Raw genomic sequence first — 15,508 nt, forward strand, 5'->3', positions numbered from 1 at the left:
CTTCCCCTGCGTCACTCGCCCATGGCCCATCATGACAGCCCCTAAACGGGCCCCTCACTCTTTGAGGCCACATCACCCCACCACCGCTCCCTCCCATGACCAAATTCCCGGGAGAGACTCGCCTGGCCCCGCTCAGCTTCTGATTGGCTCCCCCTGAGTCAGATGGGCAGATTCCTCCAATCAGACGTGGCCTGGGAAGTAGATGTCACATGATACAAACATGGCTGCTGAGATTTATCCTTTAGGGTGTGGTGGGAATGCTGGGTGTGGATGTTAAAAACCCTGAATTAATTTAGATGCTTTCTACTCTTTCACCCACGAACAAGTGGGTAGTTTCTGGGATTTTCTCCCCATCTCTGCTTTATTATATGTACTTCAAAAACAAAACCATGATGGGGAAGAAAGGAAAGAGCTAGAGTCTGTCTTCTGGCTTTTAACTTGATTTTCCTTGGCAGCCAAAAAACAGAGGGCCCTAGGAGGATAAGGATAGGTTTGCACCAAGGAGCAAACAGGACAAGTGCATCTTGTGGAATCATTTTGAGGTGAAGGTGGTCCCCAGCCTTGATAGGTGATTTTAACCTAATGTTCCAGATTCCTTGCTTTCTTGGACCTAACTTTCTCTCTGCCTTCATTTTAGACATCAGTGAACTTACGCTCTTTATTATACATACCAAATACCCACTGTACATTCTCTGAGTAACAGGAATAAGTTTCTACTTGTCCATTTCCACACACACAACACAGTCGGGGTCCTGCCCAATAGGAAGTTACAAATGTTCAGGTGGAAGGGGGACTGGTCTCTCATGAGACCCTCCAAAGAGAGTCTGGGCTAGGCAGACACCCCAAAAGATGTCTACCAGAGGCCAGGTTGAAAGCCCTTTGAATACTTCCTTCTCAACTCGTTTGAGACCTTACCTTTTCCTCTTCTATTTTTCCTCCTATTTGTCCTCTCACCAGCAGGAAGCACAGAAAGCAACTGAAAAGCAAGCCCAGGCCAGAGAACTGAGCCCCGGAGAGCCAGGGGGTGGGAGGAGACGAGCCCTCCAGGTGCCCCGCCCTCCCCTCGTCCTTTTCTACACTTATTTGCATGAAGAAAGTGAGAGGTTGACCTTAAGACGCTGCTTCCTACCCCGAAGGAGATTCACTTCCTGACTGCCGCCCCTTCCTCCCGGAAGGAACTTGCTAGGAACGTCCAGGGCCTGAGAATTTACTCTTCCAGCCAAGCTCCTATCCCCACTGGCGCCTCAGCAGGCCCCTCCACACTCACCGATACCAGGAAGGAGCCCTTTGGACTTGGGCTTTGGACTCTTCCCAGAATCGCACTCTGAGGTCAAGACCCTGACCCCAGACACCTGTGACCCCCTGGGTATTCCTCCCAGTGGGAGTCATTCTCCTCTCTCCAGGGACCTGCTAACCCCCTCCGGACACTCAGAACTCTGGTGAGTTCTGGCGGGGGCAATGGCAGGCCGTGCAGAGCTCCCTCCTGGGGCCGCTTCTCGGGAGAGGGATGTAGGAAGAGGGTGTTTTTAAAGCCCAGAGAGAGAGCTGCTGTCTGAAGAGCCAGAGCTTTTTACTGGGCACCGAGTCCATGAGGATGGTCTTAGATCTCAGGGAGCAGAAGCCCTCCTTCAAGCCCAGAAGAGCTCTTTACACTGAGTTGCACAGTGGAGGGTTTAAGAGCTCAGGCCCCGGAGCTAGGTGGCCCAGGTTCAACTCCGGGCTCTGCCACTTACTAGTGGTGTGACAGGGGCCTCAGCGAGCTGACACACAGAAGCACAATACCACCAGGCTTGTAGCACAGGCTAAACAGGATAACACATATGCCAGGCGCTTAGCACAGTGCCTGGCACACAAGAAGTGTTGAGTACATATCAACCAATATGGTCATTATTAAAGAAAGTCAGTTGCGAAGAGCTGCTAAAGTAACTGAACACTCAAATTTACCACATATAAAATATTTTATTATAAAAAGCTCAGTTGCACGGCATTTTAGAAGGAATGGAACATCTCATACCGCTTTCCTTTTTGCCGTTACATAGGAGAGACTCCTAAACTATTATTATCTTATTCCTCATCTGCTGAAGTTCCTCAGGCCTCAGGCCCTCAAAGAACTGACAGCATCACGGACTGAGAGAGCCCCCGGCCGGGCCTCACCCCCACACCATCTTCTTTCACGTAATTCATGTAGCAGCCCCGAGTCCTTTCTACAAAGCTGAATCACGTCGTCCACCCGCAGTTCAGGGCTCCGGTGAAGAAAGCAAAGGCACAGCTTGTTTTCTTTTTTGAAACAAAACAGTCCTGGTGGAAGCAAAACAAAACCCCCGCGACCGACGCCAGCTGCTAGATGTCCTCTCCGCCTCAGAAGAGGGGTGCTCTCGCCAACAGTTCGGGGTGAGGGAGGACCAGGAGGAAGATGCAGCTCTCGCCTTGGGGGACCCACAGAAACGGGAGGTTCAGGGGCTTCGTCAGCTACTAAGGTTCTGTGGAATGTCAAAGTCACTCGCTCACGACACGCCCCACACCCTGTCCAAAGAGTTCGGGGCGCATCGGGCCCTCACCTCAGCCCCGTCTGGAGTCTGTGGGTGCAGACGGTGTGCACGGATCGGAGGGAGCATGGCCGGTGAGGGGCCCCTCAGTCGGGCGGCCGGGCATCGGCAGCCTTCTTGGGGACCTCGTCGTACTGTGGAGGGGGAGTCAGGGGCTCAATGGAGGGAGGTGGGACATTTTTGTCAGGGAGGCTGATCCTGAAGTCTTTGAGGTGGAGCTTTTCAGATTTAATCCTCCGCACCTTCAGGGGCTTGAGGCGTTTGGCCAGCTTGGAGTTCTGTCTGTCCGGTGGGTTCCCGGGGTGCGGCTCCACATCGGCTCTGGTGGTTGTGGGGCTCGTCTCGTCAAGCCCCGTCAAGGACTCGTAGGAGGGGAGAGAGACGCTCAGCCTGGGGTTCTGGTCGACCTCCCTCACTTCTGCGTAGTTTGTGTTCATCACCTCCTCGTAACTGGGGACGTAGTACCTGGAGGACACCTCCTCCTCCTCCTGGCTGCAAGACACCAAACACAGACATGCAGAGTCAGCATCCGCTCGAGTCACTTGCGATCACAAATAAATGGACCCCAAAGCCCATGATGGCGCTGCGTCTGCAGGAGCTCAAACACCAGCCCCGTAAATGATAAATGGGTCCCAGAAGCAATAAAAACCAACACTGAACTGTTTACCAGGAACTGGACAGTGTTCTAAGAACCGTACCGAGATGAAGCAATCTGGCTTCCTAATGACATGGAAACCGATATACTGAGGTTGGACAACAGGGTCATACTTCAGCAAGTGGGGAGGGCAGGAAGTGAAGGGCACATTCTTGGCTGCTACGCTGGGTGCTAAACCCCTCTTGCCTTTAAGCCTCACACTTAACGTGCTGATGGGGCCATGCCGATGCCCAGCCAGTTCTTTGGCCAAAGTCAACATAAAAATGCATGCAAGAGCTGCTAAGGTGAAGCAAAATGGTTGCCCCCAGGTAGAGAAGAAATATCTGAAATATAAAATTTACATGTATCTTCAAAAATTATTTTGTGATTTTATTTTCTGAGTTCCCCAAAGACTCAAAAGATAGATCCTCAGGCTTATCTCATTTCCTTTTGAAAGAGAAAACAAAAAAGGCGGGATGACTTTTACACACTTATAGGAAGTAGCATCAACAGCCACTTTCCAGGACCATAACTTCAACCTGTGGATGGAGATGGGCAACATCAGAAACCTCACTGCTTGCTTTGGCTTTCCCCTCATCCTCCTTTGGCATTGAACAGAGTGTGCTTGTGGCTAGGGTGGGTGATTATGGATGACTGATTTCCCTTCTTTGTTCTTTTCTAGAATAAGCATGTATTACCTTTTATTATCAGAAAATAGGTTTACTTTTTCCCAAAATAAAACAACTCCCCTCCCATTATAAAGATAAGACATGCTTGTTGTAGAAACTGCAAATGCAGAAAAATCTAAGGAAGAAAATAAAAACCTCCCAAATCTATCACCTGGAGATAACCACTATTGACATCCTGGTGTTCACCATTCTAAATCCCCCCTCTAATCCCACATCCACAACATTTTATGTGATTGGGACCTTACCAAAGATGCTGTTTCATAATTTCCTTTTCTCGATCTTGTGGATACAGTTCCACATTATCAGATAAAGATCAACAAAGGTTGCCCAGAATACCATTAAATGGACATGTCATAATTTAACTCGATCAATGCATGCATATTTAGATGATATCTAAGTTTTTTCTATTCTAAACAATGTTAAGATAAACATCCTGGTACAAACTCCCTTGTACACCGTGTGATTATCTCCCAAGGATAAACTCTTAGGAATAGAACTGACAGGGACACGTTTTTCAGTGCTGCCTCTTACAGTGAAATTCCCTTTTAGAAAGATTATGCCCACACTCCCAGCAATACTCCGATGCTGAAGAATGTCTCTCTTGGCCAACAAGATGGGCAAAAACCCTGGCACCTTTCTACTCTTTGCATCTCATGACTAACAAGGTTGAACAGCTACTGACTGGACACGACAAAAGGCTGTTTATTCTCGTTGTCCATTTTCCCACTGAGTGTGTTCACCTTTCCTATTAATTTGTCAGAGCTCTTTTTTTTTAAAATAGGGGTATTAACCTTTATCTTATGTTCCCCAATTTATCACTTACCTTTTAAACTTGTTTATGGAGTATCTGGTCAAATAGAGCACCTCTTTCCAACTGTGGTGGACTGAAAGGGGGACCCCCCCCCCAAAAAAGAGATGTCTCAGTCCTAACTCCCATCCCTGTGACCGCAACCTCGTTTGGAAAAAGGTGGTCTTTGCAAATGTAATTAAGTGAAGCATCTCAAGGTGAGAACATCCTGGATTAACTGGGGGGTTGGGTGGGGTGAGGCTAAATCCAAAGACGAGAATCTTTATGAGAAGAGAAGACACAGACCAAGGAGGGGACACCCAGGGAGGAAGGCCATGGAAAGATGGAGGCAGAGAAAGAAGCGATGCTGCTACAAACCAAGAGAGGCCTGGAGCCCCCAGCAGCCAGAGGAGGCACGGAAAGATTCTCCCCTGGGACCTTCAGAGGCAGCCTGGACCTGCTGATACCTTGAGTTGGGACTTCGGGCCTCCGGAACTGAAAGAGGATACATTTCCGTTGTTTTAAGCTGCCCAGTGTGAGGTCATTAAGGCAGCCCTAGGAAACTCAACCTTTTCACATCAAAGCAGAGCCGAGATTTGAACTCAGCACATGGGGGCAAGTGGACAAGCAGCCAGTCTGGGGAATCTGGCTATCCGGGGCCCCATTCAGGTTCTCCAGGGGTATCAAAATCTCGGCACACCTGCGATCCATTCCCGGCACGTCATTTGGGAAGCTCTGATAGAGCAGTATAAAGTTATTTATAAAATTATAAACCATTGTACAGAGGCTCAAAGGCAGAAAACGTGAACGTGAAACCTCCTAGCTGAGAATGTCCTAACAGTTGGACAAGCGAGCCCGGGGTGCATCCAGCCCCTGCTCCGGGCTGGGCCGGTCCTCACCTGTCTTCCTCCTGGGGATGAGGTGGGCCGCCCGCCGGGTGCTGGACGTGTGGGATCTCCTCGCTCTGCCGCCGCTTCCTCTTGTCCCGGATGTTCAGGCAGATGGAGAGCAGCAGCAGCATCACCCCAGCCCCCACCAGCACGTAGGCCACGGAGAAGGTCTTGCTCTTGAGAATGCCACTGCCGATCTCGGTCTTGTTGCCCTGGGCCGCCGGCTTTTCCGTGGCACTGAACCCGGGCACCAGGTTCCACATGGCCATGATGACCCCGAGGACCAGCATCCCCAGGCCGATGGCGGTCAGCGCGTAGTGCGAGCCGTTGGCCTTGGACTGGGCCATCATGCCAGCGGGAGCGGGGCAAGTCCCCGTTAAACGGAAGAAAGAAAGAAAACTCAGCAGCAGCAGCAGCAGCAGTAGCCAAAACCCCTTGAACACGCGAAACAAAATCTCCGGCGCTGCACTCAAAATACATCAGCTGAACTCTCAAGGGATGCTTCTGAGCCAGGGTGAGGCATCCCGGGTGGACTTCGGCGGCCGGGAAGTCTGGAAGGAAAGCAGAAAGAGGAGAGGAAAATCAGTCCAGATTCAAGACACTCTGCAGAGTTAAGAAGCGGTCCTGAGCTACTGGCTCTGGTTGGGCCTCATCTCTGATGCATTCCAGATGTCTCACGTGCTCCTGCTCTTTTCTTTGAGCCTGCAGAAGGCAGGCTGATCTGCCTACGCTCAGTTGAAAAGGAAAAGCCAGACCTTTCGCTGCAGGACACTAGAAAGATCAGAGCTTGGGTCATTAAAACATCTTGTGGAAGCTAACGAAGTGGAGTGCAATCTCGACTCTCACTGGGTATGGCAAAGAGGGAGGACTATGGTGTGGCTGAGCCGTGTTCCACTGTTGTAATGAAACCTCCTGGGCGACAGGTATCAGTCAGCAGTACATCCTAGTTCCATCAGCCTGCTGCAATCTGTTTACCACCCTTGATAGCTCCCCATTTCCTTTGGGAGAAAACTGAGGCTCCTTAGCATGACATCCTGGCTGCCATAACCTGCCCCTGCCTCTCCCACTTCATCTGCCACCTTGCCCTTCCTTGAGTACCTGCCTCTGGCATTTCTGCAGTTCTCTGGTCACCCCAGCTCAGACGTCCCCTCTGAGGGCCCCCACAAGGCTCCAGCAACTACGGCAGCAGTCTCTCTCTACCAGTGACCACCTCATTGTCACCCCTGAGTCTGGCACTTGGCAGAGACTCAGAAAATGTTCGCCAAATCAATGTCTGAAGAAGTGAACAGCGGGCAAGTAAAGTCTAGGGAGCAGCCAGCAGTCCTAGGATTCCAGGACCTTGGTTGGTTGGGAAAGTGAGGGAGGAGCACGTCCCCTTCAGGGTTTGGGTGTCACAGTCTCAGGGTCCAAGGAGGAGGAGCAGGCCATGCTCTTTGCTGACCCCTCCTCACTAGATCATTTCTGGGGTAGGAACCCTGGGAAACTGTAAAACTTCACAGGAATTTAGATGGGCAAGGGTCCTGTTTCCAATCTGCAGTCTTTCCAATCTTTCTAGAAGGGCGGCAAAGCAGGCTGCTTGAAATTTGATGCTGCGGAGGTATTTTCTCATCAAACAACCGGCTAAATCAGCAACTGGTTACTTGGTTAAAAGATACTGCAAAAATATTTGGGGCAACATCATTTAACAGCTAGAAGTCTCTTTCTTCATTTTTTCACTCTACAAATATTTGTTAGGCATTTGCTACCCGCTAAGCAGTGTGGGCAGCGTGGCAAAAACACCAGGAAAGAAAGTAAGGGCTGGGGGTTGGGGGTCCCCCAGGCTGGCAGGGAAACAGCCTGTAAGAAATAACAATAAAGTGGGAAGAAAGTACAGGAACTGTGGAGTTAGGTAGCAGGGCATCCTGGCTTAGACTGGGGGGCACTGGCAAAATAGGGCCTGCACCCTGATGCTATGTGTGTGCATGCACACGTGTGCGGCGTACAAGTCATTGAACAGGGATCCTGCTGCAGACAGTTGGAGCAAGATGGATGAGAACATTCTCTCGTATGCTCACAGGTATTTGCTTCTCTCAGTATCACTCATGGACAGTGACGGGAGGAAGTGAGGGGGCTGGCAGCTCTAGGAATGCACTGGTTCTGCCCAGATGTGTCTGGGAGCAGGTCAGGGTCAGTGATGGAAAGGTGCACGGCTCCGAGGTGTGTGCTGGAAGCAGGAGAGGTAACAAAACCATTTACCAAGCATCCGCCCAGCAGGCAGGCCTTGTACTTGGGACAGTGACGATGTGTTTATTAGATTCAGTATTGGGGCCACTCTCACCCCCATCCCTCCCGAGTCACGTTAATTCTTGGTTCAAGCTTTGTCCTACACTGTCATGTGGGTAAACAGGCCTCAGAAGAGAGTCGTGGCAGAAATTAAAACATCAGGGTGCAGACATTTTTTGCCTGTTATACTGTCCATGATTAAAACCACCCAGTGTGGGTGAGGTTGTTGGGACGGGCAATTTCATACAATTTTTCTAGATGGCAAGTTTTGGCATTTAGGGATCAAAAGCTTAAAAAAAAAATATTTATACCCTGCAGCTCTGTCATTCTAACTTCCATGACTTGTGTACGAGGATATTCACTACAGCTTTATAGTAGTGAGAAATTAGAAGTTGCCTGAATAGCCAGTCATCTGGATTTGGTTGAATTAATTATGATACACACAGTTACTAAATTATAGTCTCAATTGAGTCAAATAACAAGGTTAAAAAAGACCCACAATATTTCAGTGCAATTCTAATTTTAAAAGATTTGTAAACACAGATATGTATATATGAATGTATAGGAAAAAAGACTGGGTGATTCTACTTATGTTAAAAAGCAACTTTTTAATATTTTTATATATATACAAATACATATGTAAAAAGCCTACGGATGGGGCACATTCCCAACTTCTACCAGTGACTGCTTCTAGGGACAGAGGGGGCTTGGGAAGTGTACCTTTCATGCTCTTTATTTCTGTAGTTTGAACTTTTAACCATTAGAACGGGTGTGTAGCTCAGTGGCTGCCAGGGTTTGGATCCTGGCTCCGCTCCTTCCCAGCTGTGTGACCTTGGGCAAGTTACTTAACTTCTCTGTGCCTCATTTCCCCCCAATTGTAAAGCAGATATTATAGCTCTCTAGTATCCTCCTCATAGGGGAGCTGTGATAAGTAAACAAGTAAATGTACACAAAGCACCTAGAATGGTGTAATGGTGTATGACTGGTCCTCAGTGATCTCTTACAGAAAGGTTTGACTTAATATTATTTAAGGCCTGCTTTCTCAACACAGAGAGAGAAAGATCACCCACCAGGGGGTGAAAAATGGTTCTTGGGGGGGATAGGTGTGAAACATCGTGGCTATTACAATGGTTTGTGGCTTTCCAAAAGGCCACAGTGCCTAACGGTATATCTGTGGAATTAAAATTTCACAAGAGGAGGGAGTGATTACAAAAAGGATATCAGAAAAGCCTCCACTGGGGAGCGATAAACAGAAAAGAAAAGAAAAAAAAAAAAAAAAAGATTGAGAAACACCGATTGCATGTATTACATTATATCTCAAAACACTCAAGTTACATATACCATGATGTTTATAGTTATTTTCTCTGTGTGGTGCAATTGTGGGCAATTTTCTTTCCTTTTTCTTACTGGGGAAATAAGGATTGGGAAACATAGAAATGTGCACATGCTGCTTTCAAAATAAAAAAGTGAAATAAAGCTTTTGGGTTTTGGGGTTAATGGCAGGGTTAGGCGTCCAGCAGTAGCTTAAAATTGTTCCTCAGGTTCTGCCCTCCCTCCGGAGCCCAGGATTCCGACGGGGTTGCTGGGGGAGGTGGAGACGCAGCCCTGAAGGTGCTGCTGGCAGCTGTTTATCTTGTGCCCGGCTTGTTCACCCTGGACGGCACCAGCTTTATATTTAGCACGGTGTTCTTTCCCTTTCAAAATATGGAAAGAAGCTAATTTTGGGCTTGGAGGACTGGGACCACATGGTTTCCATCACATTCCTAAAACGGAGCCGCTTCGGTGGGTAACCTGGGGTCCCAGCACGGCCAGACTCATTTCTAGACCCCTGCAGTGTCCATGTCCCTGCCCATATTGAATGCAGCCCTAAGGGACGAGCAGATGATCCCGCAGCTGGGTTTTAAGAAAAATTGTTACCTGGGGAGATGCAGGAGGAAACAACTCTTCAATGCTAAAACTGTGTGTACCATAATTTATCTAACCAAATCCAGATGACTGGCTATTCAGGCAACTTCTAACTTCTCACTACTATAAAGCTGTAGTGAATATCCTGGCACATAAGTTGTCAGAAGTTGGAATGACAGAGCTGCAGGGTATAAGGATCCACCTGTAAAAACAACCCCACAGAGACATGGCTTTCTAAGTAAGCCATGAGCACTTCAATTTTAGGAGTTCATGGCAGACGCATGTGTTTCCTTTGGCTTGGTTTGGGGGGGAGGGGGCAGCGGGCAGGATAGGGGTAGACGCATGAAGAAATGGTACCAAAAGAAGCTGGGATGCTGCACAAAAACACTCAGGTTGCAGAAGGATGACAGGATGGTAGCTGACATTTAACAAATACATTGTGATGGTTTTATCACAGACTTGAGGGGAAGTGAATTCCATCTTATACAAACGTTCCAGAGAACAGAAGAAGAGGAAACCCTCCCCAGGTCATTTTATGAGGAATGTATAAGTTTTACACCCAAACCAGAAAAGGATAAGAAATAAAAATTACAGGCCAATCAGATCAGCCAACACAGAAGCAAAAATCCCAAATAAGTAATGCAGTACCAGCAAATGGAATACAATATGGTTTTAAAAAAAAACCATAACACATCACAATCAAATTGTGTTTAATCCCAAGAATGTAGGGTTGGTTCAACATTAGAAAATTGAATGTCATGTCCCAGGAGAAGGATAAACTATGACAGTGACCTCCAGGGAGTCCTATGCAGCAGGGAAAATGAATCAACTGCAGCTACAGGCACCAACGCGGACAATTCTGACCAATATGCTGAGCAGAAAAGCACACTGCGGAAGATACACAGCATAATTCCATTTATATGAAATTCAAAAACAGGCCAAACCCCCTCCCCCCTACGTGGGATCAGACACCCAGGGGAGTGAATCTCCCTGGCAACGTGGAATATGACTCCCGGGGAGGAATGTAGACCTGGCATCGTGGGACAGAGAACATCTTCTTGACCAAAAGGGGGATGTGAAAGGAAATGAAATAAGCTTCAGTGGCAGAGAGATTCCAAAAGGAGCCGAGAGGTCACTCTGGTGGGCACTCTTATGCACACTTTAGACAACCCTTTTTAGGTTCTAAAGAATTGGGGTAGCTGGTGGTGGATACCTGAAACTATCAAACTACAACCCAGAACCCATGAATCTCGAAGACAGTTGTATAAAAATGTAGCTTATGAGGGGTGACAATGGGATTGGGAAAGCCATAAGGACCACACTCCACTTTGTCTAGTTTATGGATGGATGAGCAGAAAAATAGGGGAAGGAAACAAACAGACAAAGGTACCCAGTGTTCTTTTTTACTTCAATTGCTCTTTTTCACTCTAATTATTATTCTTGTTATTTTTGTGTGTGTGCTAATGAAGGTGTCAGGGATTGATTTGGGTGATGAATGTACCAGTATGTAATGGAACTGTAAACAATCGAAAGTATGATTTGTTTTGTATGACTGCGTGGTATGTGAATATATCTCAATAAAATGAAGATTAAAAAAAAAAAAAAAAAAACAGGGCAAACCAAATAACACATTGCAATATTTTTGTACTATTATAAACAAATGCAAAGATAATCAACTCAAAACTCAGGATTGTAGCTTCCTCCAGGGAGGAGTGAGGAAGGGGACTGGGGAGTGGAAAACTGAAGGAGACATGGGCGTTTACTCAGTATTATTTTTCCTCCTTAAACTTCACATATATCTTATATATACTCTTTTGATGGGCTGAAATATTTCACAATAAGAATTTCCAAAAGTGCTTTACACTTAGCATAAAATCCAAACTCCTAGGCCATGGCCTTTGAACCCCACTGGATTGGATGTGGCCCCTGCCTCTCTTGTACCTTCACTCACGTCCCACTGACCCGCCATAGCTTCCTTTCTGCCTTTCAATCACGCCAAGCACTTCTTGACTCAGGGCCTTTGCACCTGCTGTTCCTTCAGCCTGAAATGCTCTTCCACCTGCCTCTTGTTTGGCCAGGTCTTTACTCCTGCCTCAGCTCAAACACCACCTGACTGCTCTATGTGAAATATCCCCTCCCTCCCCCAGGTACCCACCAGCACCTGCTTAGTTCCTGGATGACTTTCCATTGCAATGTATAATGAACTTGTTTCTGTTTTCTTGTTGACCGTCCCCCTACTGGAGGGTAAAGTCCTGAGAGAAGTTTCTTGTCTGCCTTGCTTACCACTTTAACTCCAACACCAGCACATATGCCAGGAACCTAACAGGTACTTAACAAATATTTGCAGAATGAATGACTTATCTGGCAAGTTAAAAAGTTTAACTGATGCCCTATATCAATCAGGGAAATTTCTAGTCTGAGGCTGGCACCAAGGTGGAGAAGCTTACCAGAGCTAACTTTTGGGAGTACCCGGATAACCAAGTCTTGTATCTGTCTGCAAATATTTGTTGGCCATACAGAAAAGGTGCCCAGATTGAACATGATTTTCATTCTGATTGGTGAAGGTGACTCTTCTGATATTCCCTGGTGGGGGGTGACGGTTCAGGGGTTCCCTGGTCTTTGGAGAAGGCTGGGGGTCAGCAGGAGAACATGAGAGCCCCCAAGCCCTGCTCCCCCAACCTGGGTGGCCACTGCCTTCACCCACTACCTGAGCCAGTGGGGATCTCTCTGTGGGGGTGGAGGGAGCGGTGGGGAGAGCTGTGCCAGGGAGGGGTGGTCCCAGCTCTGGACTTCAGAGCGTGCCACCTGGCTGAGATACAGGTGGGGGGTTGTCACTGCCCACCCACATCTGGAATGGAGTCTCCATGAACTCTAATATAAAAACAACAGTTTAACTAAATCTGCACAACAGAAACCAGGGATCTAATCCAGATCCTTCACTTTACAGACAAGGAAACTGAGGCTCCCCAGAATCAACGAACGGTACCTGAAGTCTTGTGGCCCTTGAGCTTTGCCCCATGGACATACTGAAACAGGCAGCTTTTAGGGTGAGAGCACCTCAGCTGGAAGTGTCTGGTCGCGTGATCGGCATCCACGACAAAGAGGCTCCTTGACCATTCTCAGGGCCCTGACCTCTTCCTGCCAGTCTGCCTAGCTGGGGAAGGGACTGGCGAGGAACCAAGCTGTGCTGCACTCACACCACAAAGAAAGAATTCAGAGGGGTTCCCTCTGCCACGTTTCAGCCCACAATCACTTCTGTCACCAAGTCCCAGTCCAATTCAGTGGGGTCACTGGGAAAAAAGGCCCTGAGCCGCCACCGCTGCTCCTGTCCCACCTCGGAGGGGGCTTCAGGCCAGCTTTCCACAGAACAAGGTCAGAGGGTCTCGGGTTCCTGTTTCATCCGAGCACCAGGGATGTTTTAGCCTGTGCACTTGGGAGAGATAAAAATCAACGGGTAAATGAGTCATAAAGGTGGAAGGGAGGGAAAGGAGGGCTGCCTGAGTCAGAGAGCTGGTGGGGAAAGAGAAAAGATGGAGGTTACACAACCTGCCAGGCAGAGTAACGACAGCAGTGGCAGTAATGATAGCAGCAGCAACTGACACTGCACATCAGGTACCCTTAATAGAATCTTCCATTCCTCCCGGTCACCCTTCAAGGAATGATTAGCCCCACATCTCTGAGTCTCAGAGAGGGTAGCAATTTGCCCCAGGTCACAGAGCAGCAGAATTAAGGGTCACTATCAAATCCAGCTGACTTCAGGGTCCACCGTCTGTGACTCGTGTCACGCAGCTCCCACGAGGCCGAGTCCCCGTGGGCCACCCCCTGTGCCCGGCAGGCTGGCTGCAATGAGGGTCCCACGCTGATGCCGAGCGCGGCCCCTTCACCTCCAGCGGTGTTTCATCCCGAGAGCGTGAGGGGTGACACATACATTTCTTTTGAAGTGACTTTTTAAAGAATTGGATTCAAACAATTCCTGAGCCCCTATCTCATACTAGGGGGTTGGGGTATGGGGCACACAGATGTGTGAATCACACTTTCACAATCCGGCAGGGAGCTGGGGATTTTTCCCAGAAGGAAGTCAAAATCAGAGTAATAGCGAATGTATGTTGGACACTGACTCTGCCAGACCCTGTGTTGAGCTCTTTTGGGGCATAATCATTTAATAATTACTAGTTCTATTTTATAGATAAAGAACAGAGGTTCAGAGAGTTAAGGCAACTTATCCGAGGCCACACAGCTAGCATAAGGCAGGCCTAATATGTCTCATTCTAAAACTCATGCCTTTAACCACTAAATTGTACTGCTAAAATGGGGCACAAATAATGAGGCTATGGAAGGAGCGAAAATTCAACTTGAGGGGAGTGAGAAGATGAAGAAGCAGCTTTGCAGGGCTTTGGCGTGTGTGTAAAATTTCCATGGGTGGTGCCTGGGGGTAGGAGGAGATTGGGGTTCCAAGGGGAGGGTTCAGCCTGAGGAATCCCTTGGAGATGGTTAAGGGGACATCCCCCAGAATGCAGCGCTACTTGCACAGCCCCCACCCCCCAACATAAAAGACCCGGCATCACCAGGCTCCGTGATGACCTGTTGGTGTTGGTGAAGTTAAGGAAGACAGGTTTATTCTGGAGACTCCAGGGACCATCTCTGGAAGGAGCAAGTTAATGAACCAGGATCTGTCCTTTTGGAGCTCAACACAGTGTCTTCTCTAAGCAGGTGCCTGGCGTGTGGCCCTATGTCAGGGGCTGGCACTGGGGACCCCAGTCTGGAGGGCCCCAGTCACTGTCAAGATTCCTCAGGGAATGGAATATCTCTGTGTCTTCCTCGGCCAGGGTCACATCTGGTGCTTGTGGGATGCCAGGTGGCAGCCAGATCTGCAGCCCCCTCAACGCAAAGTGAGCCCGATGCCTCAATCCTTTTCCAGGCTCTTGTCGGTGGCATCTCTGGGCAGCAGAGTGAGCCCCAAGCTGACCACACCCCCACACCCACTGCAGGCCCCCAGCACAGCCACAGAAACTCCTGCTGTCAAGTAGCGCACTGAGTCTGTGCTGGGCACCACTAAGTGCTTCATGTGGATTAGCCCATTTATTCCATCCAACAACCACTTTCATACATTTTTCCACAGAGGCACAGAGAGGTTAAGAAACTTGCCCCAGGCCCCACAGCTTCGTAAGCGGTGACCCCGTCTGTCCGCAAAGCCTCCTTGGTCAGGCTGGCCTCATCCACAGGGCAACTGAGGCAGGGCAGACTTCCCATTAATGAGGATGGGCCCTGCGTCCCCCCATGGACACTCCCCTCTGGGCACGAGTTGGAAATTAACGTGCCATGTCACAGCCAGCCTCCCAGGCCAGGGCAGCTGACTGATTCCGAGACTTGGCTCTGCGGTTTGGGGGTGTGGGAGGATTACGGGTTCAGGAGGGGAGTGGGGAGTGTACCCACTTCACTGCTTCGGATCTGTGTTCCTGGCTGCCAGCCAGGCTCCTGTGAAGCCGGGTGCCATCGGACACAGAGTGTGTCCTTGGGCGGCAGGCAGTTTTGGACACCGCCGTCATTCATTTGGTTCTCTTCCAACCCCGGAGGCACTGGGCAGCAAATGTTTTTCATAGGGGAGGGAAGAGCTGAAAAAATGGCATCAGGGACCTTGTAGCATCAGGCGTTAGCGAGTGTCGAACTCCACCCGGTTTCCCAGTGAGGGCTCTGGACCCCAGACCCGGTCCACATCTCAACTTCACCACTCATTCGTACACTAGACAAGTTCACTATTACCTCTCGGCCTCAGGGCTCTCGTCTGTAAAAGGGGA

General features: G+C 49.0%; 1 protein-coding gene across 3 annotated transcripts in view; it reads right to left on the reverse strand.

Moving 5' to 3' along the window:
- Positions 1-1,939: 1,939 nt before the first annotated feature.
- The window catches only part of TMEM51 (transmembrane protein 51), a 53,417-nt gene continuing 39,848 nt past the window's right edge, over positions 1,940-15,508 (reverse strand). For all 3 annotated transcript variants that reach the window (XM_037828470.1, XM_037828469.1, XM_037828471.1), the window contains exons 2-3: positions 5,556-6,097; positions 1,940-3,038 (exon numbers count right to left, since the gene is read on the reverse strand). In XM_037828470.1, the coding sequence (XP_037684398.1) occupies positions 2,633-3,038; positions 5,556-5,896 (747 nt within the window). In that variant the 5' untranslated portion in view covers positions 5,897-6,097 and the 3' untranslated portion in view covers positions 1,940-2,632. The remainder of the gene's footprint in view (positions 3,039-5,555; positions 6,098-15,508) is intronic.

The sequence above is a fragment of the Choloepus didactylus genome, chromosome 2 (genome assembly GCF_015220235.1).
Source record: "Choloepus didactylus isolate mChoDid1 chromosome 2, mChoDid1.pri, whole genome shotgun sequence".
NCBI lineage: Eukaryota > Metazoa > Chordata > Mammalia > Pilosa > Megalonychidae > Choloepus > Choloepus didactylus.